General features: G+C 44.2%; 1 protein-coding gene across 1 annotated transcript in view; it reads left to right on the forward strand.

The window, feature by feature from the left end:
• LOC147726184 (BOS complex subunit NCLN-like) overlaps nt 1–13,200 on the forward strand; it is a 212,513-nt gene that overhangs the window by 127,779 nt on the left and 71,534 nt on the right. Inside the window, exons 8-9 of the mRNA XM_086960282.1 lie at nt 3,686–3,774; nt 11,986–12,125. Of these exons, the coding sequence (XP_086816408.1) occupies nt 3,686–3,774; nt 11,986–12,125 (229 nt within the window). The remainder of the gene's footprint in view (nt 1–3,685; nt 3,775–11,985; nt 12,126–13,200) is intronic.

Consider the following 13,200-nt stretch of genomic DNA (forward strand, 5'->3'; position numbering starts at 1 on the left):
AAAAAAAAAAAAAAAAATATATATATATATATATATATATATATATATATATATATATATATATATATATATATATATATATATATATATATATATATATATATATATATATATATATATATATATATATATATATATATATATATATTAAGGTTCACAAGTGCCCAAGGCTTTAGGATGCACTTTCCCTCGGTTAAACTCCATTGTAAGGCTGCAGCGCAGAAAACACAGCATAGGTACAGTCAGTTAGCCTTACGCGTTTCAAACAGCATTTCTGTCCTTGATCACAGGCAATGAGCAGGCAGTCAAATGAAAGGCACGAAGATCACTGCTAAATATAACAAGTACCTTTATTGGCCCCAGGTGCAGCCTACTTATTATTCACAGATGTCTCATGGGAGCAGTAGTCTTTTGCATAAAGCCTCCGTTTTTTATAAAGTTCGTGCTGCCTCTCACAATATCAAAATTCACAATTCAGCCATAAGTGGGCTCCCCATGAAATGTAATATGCGTTGCAATATCATTCTTTGCCAACCAAAGACTACTGCTCCCATGAGACATCTGTGAATACTAAGTAGGCTGCACCTGGGGCCAATAAAGGTACTTGTTATATTTAGCAGTGATCTTCGTGCCTTTCATTTGACTGCCTGCTCATTGCCTGTGATCAAGGACAGAAATGCTGTTTGAAACGCGTAAGGCTAACTGACTGTACCTATGCTGTGTTTTCTGCGCTGCAGCCTTACAATGGAGTTTAACCGAGGGAAAGTGCATCCTAAAGCCTTGGGCACTTGTGAACCTTAATGTATGCACGGCAGTCCAGCCGTGGGGATTGCACTACCGCCTAGCAAGCGGGCCGGTGGCCCTGCACATTGGGGTCAACTACGGACCTTTGGTTGGCAAAGAATGATATTGCAACGCATATTACATTTCATGGGGAGCCCACTTATGGCTGAATTGTGAATTTTGATATTGTGAGAGGCAGCACGAACTTTATAAAAAACGGAGGCTTTATGCAAAAGACTACTGCTCCCATGAGACATCTGTGAATACTAAGTAGGCTGCACCTGGGGCCAATAAAGGTACTTGTTATATTTAGCAGTGATCTTCGTGCCTTTCATTTGACTGCCTGCTCATTGCCTGTGATCAAGGACAGAAATGCTGTTTGAAACGCGTAAGGCTAACTGACTGTACCTATGCTGTGTTTTCTGCGCTGCAGCCTTACAATGGAGTTTAACCGAGGGAAAGTGCATCCTAAAGCCTTGGGCACTTGTGAACCTTAATGTATGCACGGCAGTCCAGCCGTGGGGATTGCACTACCGCCTAGCAAGCGGGCCGGTGGCCCTGCACATTGGGGTCAACTACGGACCTTTGGTTGGCAAAGAATGATATTGCAACGCATATTACATTTCATGGGGAGCCCACTTATGGCTGAATTGTGAATTTTGATATTGTGAGAGGCAGCACGAACTTTATAAAAAACGGAGGCTTTATGCAAAAGACTACTGCTCCCATGAGACATCTGTGAATACTAAGTAGGCTGCACCTGGGGCCAATAAAGGTACTTGTTATATTTAGCAGTGATCTTCGTGCCTTTCATTTGACTGCCTGCTCATTGCCTGTGATCAAGGACAGAAATGCTGTTTGAAACGCGTAAGGCTAACTGACTGTACCTATGCTGTGTTTTCTGCGCTGCAGCCTTACAATGGAGTTTAACCGAGGGAAAGTGCATCCTAAAGCCTTGGGCACTTGTGAACCTTAATGTATGCACGGCAGTCCAGCCGTGGGGATTGCACTACCGCCTAGCAAGCGGGCCGGTGGCCCTGCACATTGGGGTCAACTACGGACCTTTGGTTGGCAAAGAATGATATTGCAACGCATATTACATTTCATGGGGAGCCCACTTATGGCTGAATTGTGAATTTTGATATTGTGAGAGGCAGCACGAACTTTATAAAAAACGGAGGCTTTATGCAAAAGACTACTGCTCCCATGAGACATCTGTGAATACTAAGTAGGCTGCACCTGGGGCCAATAAAGGTACTTGTTATATTTAGCAGTGATCTTCGTGCCTTTCATTTGACTGCCTGCTCATTGCCTGTGATCAAGGACAGAAATGCTGTTTGAAACGCGTAAGGCTAACTGACTGTACCTATGCTGTGTTTTCTGCGCTGCAGCCTTACAATGGAGTTTAACCGAGGGAAAGTGCATCCTAAAGCCTTGGGCACTTGTGAACCTTAATGTATGCACGGCAGTCCAGCCGTGGGGATTGCACTACCGCCTAGCAAGCGGGCCGGTGGCCCTGCACATTGGGGTCAACTACGGACCTTTGGTTGGCAAAGAATGATATTGCAACGCATATTACATTTCATGGGGAGCCCACTTATGGCTGAATTGTGAATTTTGATATTGTGAGAGGCAGCACGAACTTTATAAAAAACGGAGGCTTTATGCAAAAGACTACTGCTCCCATGAGACATCTGTGAATACTAAGTAGGCTGCACCTGGGGCCAATAAAGGTACTTGTTATATTTAGCAGTGATCTTCGTGCCTTTCATTTGACTGCCTGCTCATTGCCTGTGATCAAGGACAGAAATGCTGTTTGAAACGCGTAAGGCTAACTGACTGTACCTATGCTGTGTTTTCTCTCGCTGCAGCCTTACAATGGAGTTTAACCGAGGGAAAGTGCATCCTAAAGCCTTGGGCACTTGTGAACCTTAATATATATATATATATATATATATATATATATATATATATATATATATATGTCTACACAGCCCTTGTGGGCATCGATCTTGTACATTAAAAGATCAGCAAATACTGTTGTCAAAAAGTAAATATACAAGCCCCAGTGGGCAATCACTTCTGACGGCTGAAGTCCCGCTGTGAACGGTTCAAGGACTCGCCACTCATGCAGCCCAAGTGGGCAACTACTATCTAGCTTAGAGTCCCGCTTTCTAAGAACGGAGGACACCACATATGACTTAAAGCGCAAGTGGGCGAGTGACCGTAGATATGCCACAAAGAGATCAATGCCATCAAGGAACAGTATTAATGTCATAAGGCAGATACTTTTGCTCTTTATCACCTCCAAAGAAGGTCAGACATTTGACAATCTGTAAAATTCAAAGAAATGCAAAAGTTAAATTAAATATAGATACATTTACAACATACACAAACAATTCATATGCAGAAGAGGAGTTAGGATAAAAACATCAGTTAAAATCCCAGCAGCTAATTAAAAGGACAAACAACTGTAATACATCAGCCTAAATGTACAGCAAGTGCTTCATCACCATTATGGCCAGACGGTTGCAATGTGCGATACCTTATTATCATCCGAGATTCCAGTCGTCTTAACTCTTTCAATCTGTCCCCCCCCTATATATATTTATATATCATCATTACTGGCAGGCAAAGATAGAGTCATAAAAGGAGCACATTACTTAGAATTTTTCACGGGTGACCAAATGGAGCACACCCATTTTGTACTGTATTGGCGGCTTGCGCAATAGCAAAAATCAAAGCCTACTGTGAATCAGTGTGTGCCAATGTTGCACGAGCCCAAAACTTTATGAAACATTGCTAAAGTGTACTACAATTAAATTAATGAGCAGGAAGAATGCAGAACTCAGTGGATGGCCTACGGAAACACTTTCTTAGTTTTATTTCTTCTCATTGTCAGGTACAACCTTCTGTTTGCACTCACTGGAGGAGGAAAATTCAATTACCAAGGAAGCAAGCGCTGGCTGGAGGAGCACCTGGACCATTCAGGTACTGAAAGGGCCAGATAGATCCTGATTTATCGATGGAGGAAACTATTCATTGTAAGTCATTATTGAGCGCTGTATGCAGCAGGCTTCGCTGCCACAGAGTACTTCAGAGGATGGGATGGGAGCAACAAACTGGGTGTGCATTGCAAACACAAAAGATTGAGTATGAAAGGAATCTATCATCGCTAAATCACGTTGGTGTGCTCAGGCGATGGTGATGGAAATGTATCTGCTGCCAGCCCCTCGAAACCCATTGAACACAAAGGAGAAGCCTAGTCTTTGAGTATGACTGTGGTGAATCTTCATTCACAGGCTGGACCATTTCATGAGCAGAGCTGCACAAATAAGTCTCCAATGCCCTTTGAGAGATCACACTCTCAAAAGTCTCAGGTGTGAAGGCAGAGTCTCAAATCTAAAAGCCGAGCGTTCCAGAGGGTAGACTTCGTCTATGTGTTCTGGCTTGACCTGGAAGCCTGGTCTGGATGGATGCTATGGGTGTGTAACCTTGGAAAGGTGCCCAGACTTAGCACCGGCATTATCTTCTGGCCTATGTACAAGCCTCTCTATGTTGAGCTCTCTCTTTGGTTTGGATGCCACTATAGGTTCTTCAAGGCAGGTGAGGTCTGATTTCAGTGCATTTAGATAACAAAGCATTGGCATAGCCAAATAGGTCTTGCCTTTGGGACCTTACAAGTGTTTAACTATGCAACAGTTGATGTTGTTGCACCAAGTATCTTGTGCTGCATAACTAAATACTTATGAGGTCCCAAAAGTGAGACCTATTGGCTATGCCAATTGCAGATTACTGAAAGTATAAAGATATTTTAGGTAATACGGGTGACTGAGTGATGGGACCTGCATATTGCATTATATGTTGTTGTTAGTCGGAGAAGCCTACTTAAATGTTATCTGTTTTTTAACAGTTGCAAAACGGATTGGACACTGGGGCAAACAGAGATGCTCCCAGGATCACACAGGGTGGCTTAGTATGAAGTGTCTGGCAAATAGCTTCTAAATTTTCAGAACTGAACCAGTTGAGCCCTTATTAACATACATATTCAAAATCGCCCACAAATCGACCAGCCATACACAGGGAATGGAAGTCCAATTACAAAGCAGTGTCGGATCCAATGAAATGCGTCTTGTTTGAATTAACACCAAACTGAAGCTAGAACAAATCTGCAGACAGTGAAACTGAATTGCATGTATTTAAATGGCTAGAGGGTGGTAGATGAAACCACTGTTATGTCTGTAGGGAGGGCGAAACGGCCCCCTTAGCAAATGTAATGAACACATGTGTTATCATACAGCTGATGATTACACTTCCTGGAAAACTGTCATTTTGTAGATGCATTGGGAGAGGAGGAGTGGGGCTGCAGGCAGAAGGGAAGCCTTGAGTGACTCAAAGCCTTCTGGCTACCCTGAGCACACTTAATTGCAACACGCTCACTCCCCTTTATGCATGAGTAGTGGGCGCTACAGGCTGGAGTCGGACTTCCTGTGAGGGGTAGCACTAATCAAAGGCTGTGTCTGGTAAGCAGCCTGGTTGGCTTTCCCTATCAACAAATGATTGCAAATGTAAGGACAACATAGTTCAAAAGGAAGTGAGCTACGAAGATAGTCATCCCTGTACAAGAAAAACTCCACTGTCGGTGTGTTCCTGCTATAAGTGATGTGACTTCCCATGGCGTCTAAGCTGCATCATTTGAATTTAAAAGAAACATATACGTAAACATGGCAGTTTGGGTGATGGATTTCTCAAATATTTTCTGTGTATAGTAGATTCAGAAGTGCAGTATAACGCACTACATAGAAATTATTTAATGCAGCACGGGAGGTCAGCCGTCAATGTAAATTTTAAGTTATGCTGTCAGAGTTACTTTTATGCAGTTAATTAACACAGTGAAACAAGAGCGGACTGTGTAAGCTATAATAACAATTTATTGAAAGTTTGAGATTACTTTAATGCTAATTTAGGGACATATATACAACTAGCAGCCCGCCCCGGCGTTGCCCGGAGGCAGAAGGGGGCTGGGGGCAGCATTTTGTGCTTTTGTTTTGTCCCGGCCGCGCCCCGGCCCACACGCCCGCCCGCCCCGACCTTGCCTATACCGGCCCCCACCCGCCCGCCCCGACATTGCCTATACCGGCCCCCGCCCGCCCGCCCCGACATTGCCTATACCGCCCGCCTGCCCGCCCGCCTGCCTTAGCCTCCCGCCTCTGCCTTACCTCAGCCGCGCTCACCGCCACTCCCGGGCCCCCGCCCGCCCCGACATTGCCCGGACCGCCTCGCCTTACCTGAGCCGCCGCGCGACTCCTCGCCGCTCGTCGCCGCTCGTCACTGCTCCTCCCCGCCTGTCGTCATCACGCAGATGTAGGTCGCGGTCAGCGCTACGTCGCGGCCGGCGCTAGTTTTGGGGACTACTTTGTTTTTAACGTTTAATTTTTTAATTTACAGCGTTTTTTTGTTTTATGCAGCCTATATCCATCTACACACCCTGGGGATTACAACAATGTATTTGGTGTGTGGATTGGCGCTGTGGTTCCAGAGTTTACCTTGCCAAAAAGTTTCTGTTCTCTCTTTATAATAGTAGTATAGATATCTGATGCTTTAGCGGAAGCAAAGAAATTTAAAACAACCCATTCCTAAAACAAAACAAAAATAAAACAGAAGCGCTGTAAAACAGTCTGTATGTTAGCAGAAGACCCTATGCAGACTTTGTTTGTAAAAAGAAATACAATCTGTCTTTCCCTGCTGCAAAGGCAAACTAATTATCAACAAAGCATTCTTCAAAACAGACTCCACAACATTGTGCTCCCGCTACAAAACAACCCATCCTGGTAGCCAAGGCGCCTATGCTGCTTTTGTTACTAGTAATGAAACAAATAAAAAATAATGGGAAAAACATAATTGAGGAGCAGTAGGAATCACTAACAAGTTAGAGAGAGAGGGTGGAGCGAGTGAGTGGCAGGGACGTGTGGGCGAGGAGAGAGAGGGAGTTGAGGGAGGTGAGCCCGCGAGTGGTGCGTGTGCGCTTGGGAGAGCAGTCTTCACTTTTCAAGCTCTGCATGCATGCTTGTGGCGCACCGCTGCTCACTCCTGCAAGGTGGATGCTGCCATAAGCACAAGTGCAGTGCTTGAAAAGTGAATACGAATGGTTAAAGGCCTCCTAGGGCAGCGCATGTGCGCTACCTAGGTGAGACCGAAAAAAGATATGGGCTGAAACAGTAAGAAGTCACCAAAGCTTTATGTACACTAGAGTAAGTGCATACCTTTATTTTATCATTATTTATACTATGTATTTGTTTACATGTACCGTTCAAGATTCAGGCTTGCAAATGCTTTTCATTACAAGAACAATTAATAGCTAGGGACGGTGACCACCTAGGGACGGTAACCAGGTACAAACAGAGTAAAAACACAGAGAAAGTCGATATCAGCAATTTCTAATAAGAATGTATTTGAATAAATGAAATGTAGATCCCCTCTGAAAGATAGCATAGGAGATCTAATCTTACATATTTAAACTAATCCTCCTCTGTCAAGAATCTATACATAGATGACACATGTTCATCTCAACGTCACTCTTTTATGGCTCTTATTTGTCATGGCCTGCAATAATCCCATGTGGTATCCATTTTACTACAAATCCCCTCTATTCTCAAAAATTCAATCTCTTCAAGGTAATTTTATAGGGTGCTTTTAATCACAGGGATACCCATAGGTCAGACCACCACCACTTTCTAATATAGTCCTGTGTAAGTTTACTCTAACAGTGTCTCCCACTACACCCTTCGTTTATGTGAGGGTCTTGTAACTTAATTTTACTCTCACTACTCAATAAATGTGCAAGATGTGTCCTTTTAGAGTAATTTATCAAGAATTTCTTCAGGAGGATGCAGTATTCTAGTATTTATGAAGTGTGCATACGCAAAAGCTTCTTGGCACAAAGCACCTTGTGGAATGCAACAAAACAGTTAAGCTAATCAAGCCCCCAAAAAATTACATTCTAAAAATAGTGGTTTAACAATCTTGTCTTTAAAGGTTTACCAAAATTCAATTACGAGGAGAAGGGAGGATCACTTAAGGAACAACCAATGGAAGGAGAGCTACTACCTGTTACTGGCCCAAGGGGAGGGACACATTTCCAGAGTTAACCCAGCTACTCATACGATCCTGAGGTGGTTCAATATGATGCTGTGATACAAAAGGGTCTTAAACAACCACGACACTGTAGTACCCACATTAGAGACCATCCTCAGATAAGCAGGACAGCCAAAAGAACTGATGTGATGACCTCCTTGTTCCCATGTTAGGACTCACCCCCAAAAGTGAAGTTAACTGACTGGCATAAGAAGGGCTTGTTATATCTGCCACAGTTAGCATGGATTTCCATCGAGTACTGTAAAACTCGTCCCACACTCCGGTTTTTCCCTCTGTTTCTGGCTTTAATCTGGCAATGGAAGCACTGTCCATTGCTCAGCCTGGCTCTGATAAGCAAAAGAACCTTGATTAGATGTGCCCTTACACCCTGGTAAAAAAAATCCAGGGCAAGGACAACTCCAAGATGCACTGCTTCAGGTATGAAAATGATTTTGAACTTCTAAGTTGCAGTTTCCTTGGTCCAGTCACCCGTCAGGCACCCAATCTTTGATGGTGCCTGTCTCCATTAAAGTGGTGGAATAATCTTTGAATCTTTGCCGCAGGGATCGACAAGGAGAAGAGGAGCTGGAGTGACAGCGTGCACTTGAGAGATGCAAGGTGCATCTGGCTGGAGTTCTGTGAGGGGGCAGCTTCGGTTCCCCTTTGGGGAGTGTGACCTGTTGATTATAGGTTGACTCTCACCAAGGGTTTCCCTCCACACGTCCCTTATCCATGTTTTCTTGACCGCACTGTAGTGAGATGTCCTACCTTTAGGTGCCTGCCTAAATGTAGGACATCTCACTACAGTGTGATGTCGTGAAAGTATTTTCGGTCTTTATGCTGTTGGAGAAATGTTTACCTAAAATGTAGAGCTTGTTTACTTTTGCCTCCGTGCAGCCTTTTGACAATGTGCGAAGCTCACACACTAATTCCACTTTATCTCATCAACAATTTAGGATCCGGTGAGGAAGTCAGCCATATAATATGCATTCTGCTACATTAAAAGAATACTTTCACCCCATGTTTACTGTCTTAAGGCAGTGACTTGCCAAGAAAGTGGAACATATGTTTTGTGCTGTTCTTCCATGTAGCAGTGGATAGAAATGCGGGAGTCCAGCTGTTGTGGGAGGTCACTCGATGCGAACCCACACTCTGGTGGCTTGGAGAGGTGGAGAGGGGGCCACAGGGCGGACTTACATGGCAGAGAGGGCACGCGCCTGCCTACATTCTAAAAGGGCATGTGGCATGTGTGTGTTCAGCTGTAACCGCAGGTCATGGCAGACCATGAGCTCTCCCAGACCATTACAGAAGGGTCGGTGTTCTAGTCACTTAGTATCACTTTTATCAGTAATAATTGACACATTCGCATTCTTTGTGCTCTAAGTTGGCTTCTTAAAAGTATATATTTCTGGTGTTCATTTACTACATTCTAACGGTGTTTAATTATTTATCCTCTTTTGTACAATGTACAGTTGTTTCAATGCTTTGCTTCTCTGTGTCTAAGCAGTGAAACCCATGCCTTTGAATGTCCCTGCCAGAGTGCTTGCAGGCCTGATGGCAGTCTCTATAGAGTTTAGAATATGGCGAAAACGTAAAAAGTCTTTCCTGTGACTTGCGCAAAAGGGATGAAACTATGTTACAGTTTGGATTGCAAATGATGGAAAACTGAAATAATGGACAAAAAATGAAAAATTGGAAGAAAAATAAGTAATGGTGTTGGCATTTGTGGAATGCTATGAACATAGCTGTGCACCCGGCACGGGGCGGAATGTCGCTCCGATTCAGTGCAACATTGATTAACCGCGTGGTTTTGGGCCGTCCACGCTTTCCGGGGAGCACGCAATCAATAAAAAATGTGAAATACGATACATATAAAGAGAAGTATGAAAAAGGTGTGCACCGTGCCACTCTCACAGTGCAGTCTCTATAGAGAGACATGCATCATATTTTAGCCACCAGGGGTGAGTGGATCCCTCTCTGTTCTGTAGATCTACAGGACGATCCACAGAAGTCCGAGGACTACAGGAGATCCAGCCTGGGGGAGCAGGAAAGTTCACTCAACATGGAGCGTTGGCCCAAGGAAGCATCTGTCCTCTGTCAATACTTGCAAAACTGCAGAGATCATTCCAGACCGGAAGTGCTCATCACCGAAACTGGGCCCCCACTAGACACCAGTTAATGGACTTCCAGTAGACTGGTTGAACTGGACACAGAGGCGCAATAAATTCACGTGTGTGGATTGGGCAGAATCCTTGTTCATGTTTGGACTGTGTTTTTTATTGGCTGAAGGATTTTATCCATTCTAGCGGGAAACTCAAAAACAGGGTCACAAACCCTCTTTTAGGACTATTTATCACCACGAGCCAGAGACGCTGGAACACGCGGAGCAGACATACCAAGCAGTCGTCCTATATACTGCCTTTTCTGTCTGCCACCTATGTCCTGTTGGGGAACGTTGTTTACCAATATTGCAACAAATAGCGTTAGGGCTGCGAGTTGCACCCCACAAATAGATCCCTCTTGCATTTGCCTGTCACTGTTCTAAATCACAAAAAATAAGTGAAACTAGGCAAATTATAGACATATGCTTCCCATAATAATGTGATTTTTAGTATTTCTATAAGAACTGGCCCCATTCAGAGGGATGTTTTGGGGTAAAATTCACATCTCTCTCCAAGGTGACCTGTATGTAGCACAGAAGACTAGGACTACCAACAAAGGTGGGGCCCACTTTGTGTTAACCAGAGCTACAGGGCAGAGCAGGAAGAACGACTTCTGACTCTTAGGCTGTTTGTACAAAAGCCCACTTTATTTAGAAGCAAGCAGAGCTCTTGTTACATGAACCTTTTGTTTAACCCACACATAATAAATGCCCCCAACAACATCCTGACAATGAACTCTAGCCCATCCCCACACTCCTATACCTAACCCACCCTCCCATTTCCTAAAAGCAATACTATTAGCCAGTCGACCCACTAACTTCCTATTCCTTGCTGCAAACTCCCCATTGACTACGTTTTCAGCCTGCCTGCACTAGACCCAAGCTGCCCATTATTCCTTTCTGTGTACTTTCCTTCCTCTTCACTGCCCCTACCCTTCCCTACTTTACCCTTGTCTTAATCTGATCTCTCTCTTAGCACTTGCCTCCCACGACTCCATGCCTGACCATACATACATATTTACCCAGCCTTACCTGCTTCCAGCGGGCTAACCCGCTTGCTTCGGGGTAAGTGGTGGCATCGCCCCGTGCACAGAGGGTTACTAATGACGCTCCTGTGCGTGCGCTGCTACGTGACAGCAATACGGTCACTTAATTCATATACCTCCAGAGTTACCAGCCTCCACCTCCATAGCGCTGGGACGCCCGAGGGTAGCTACGCGCTCTATAAATCCTTAATCAAATCAAATCAAATCATGTTTCCCCCTCTAAGGGTGCCCCAAAACTTTGGTGGCCTGCTGACCATAAGAGTGGTGGAGAAAATTCTGTTCTCCAACCGGAGAACTACTGCCCACCAGATTTAGAGATCACGTCTGGCCAATCGGTAATGTCTGCGCCTTCATAGGTACGCCCGTCACAGCACTTCCTCTCATGGCACTACGTTTGGTAGACGGCACTTAACCAGACTTTTTTGTTTTTCAGGCACAAGCTCCCAAAGCTGGAGTTTGTTTCTGAAAAAAAAAAAGTGAGGACACCATCACCCTGGGAGTTTTCTCCCAAAATGTGGGTGTCATTATTTTATTTCTGTCTGTGGTGGGGAAAAAAACCTCAAACCTTCTGCTCTAAGAGGGGCAGGCGGTCCAATGTTCTTACTCTGAAGGACCATTGAAGTCGGCTTTATGTCACCAGACCCAGCGGGAGCTCCATCATCGGGAAGATGAGATCATTTGAAAGATGGCGGTACATTCGACTCAGACCATAGCGTGCAGACCAACGCTTTGGTGGACAGTGTACATTTGTGATGGAGTACCCTGTCCTCCAAACTCTAGACAGTACTGTACAGTAAGATACTGTGTCATGCCTCAAAGTGTGTTATTTTACCTAAAGCTTCTACTTTCTGTCAATTTCAGAAACCAGCTTACTCCTCGACAATGTGGCCTTTGTCCTATGCTTGGACACTTTGGCCAATGGTGATTCACTTTACCTGCATGCTTCAAAGCCACCAAAAGAAGGAACAGCTCAGTGGGAGTTCATGATCGCACTTCAAGAGGTAAACTGGAAATCTTTGTACCATCTTTAGATTCATAACATGACAAAAGGAAAAAGATACAGCCTTTAAGTAAATTGTTCATTCAGGGTGCATTTCAACACAGGGCTGCCTCTATATGATTCCATCAGCAGCCCCCCTCACTTAGATAATTGAAGGGTGAATAAAGTGCCTATACACTGCCGCTGAAACCTAGAATATTAGAAGCCACATATGACCAGGGCTACCTGCATAGATTTAAAAACGTTCATCATGATTAGAGGAATGCAAGCTAGGTTGGGTTTCTCTACAAGGTAGTCCGTCATATGCAGGGCTTACTTTGTAAAAGAAGAGGCTCTGGGGCCCTCATCAGAAGGCTACTGCAGCTTGCACCACCCATTGCCCCGCCCAGTGACAGTATTAACACAACTACTAACCATCACAGTCCTACAAGTAGGACAAATACGACTGTTCTAGGCGCCATACACTACAAGAATGGATTGGTATCAGGTACTTGTCCTTTTTAATGTATATTGAATTATTAAATGACTGCTGTATTGCTCCTTTCTAAATTAGACAGACAGTGCCACCATGTGGCAGTCTGTCATAAGTGCCGGTGTTGTCAATCAGGTGCTGGTGCCGAGGACCGAAAACCACCGGCTCTAATTAAGTACTGGTCATATGGGTTCTTCTAATATGCAGTTGTGTGATTTTTTTTAGCTTTTGTCATTCCCTAATCTCATTCGTGCTGTAAGATGATCACTCATTAAACATGATCACATAGACTGTTTTGTGTGGGAAACGTCTGAATTTGTTAGCAGTAATCGCTATGTAAATCGATTTATGACGTAGCATTAGACCTGGTCTGAAGTTGCTTGTGATCCCTTTTGAAGGGGCCTTGCCTGGCATTTTAGGATGGACATTTACCACGAGAAGCAGGGTTGGTATTGATTTGCATAAGACAGGCCTGTCTAGAATGTCATGATGTGTGTGAAATGATGGACTGAAATGTGGCCAGAGTGGCTGGGATTCATTCACGAATTCCATTCATCATCTTGTTGTTTCAAAAAGCGTGTAGGCAGCACAAGGGAGGAAGTCA

This window comes from Lissotriton vulgaris, chromosome 3_1 (genome assembly GCF_964263255.1).
Source record: "Lissotriton vulgaris chromosome 3_1, aLisVul1.2, whole genome shotgun sequence".
NCBI classification, from domain to species: domain Eukaryota; kingdom Metazoa; phylum Chordata; class Amphibia; order Caudata; family Salamandridae; genus Lissotriton; species Lissotriton vulgaris.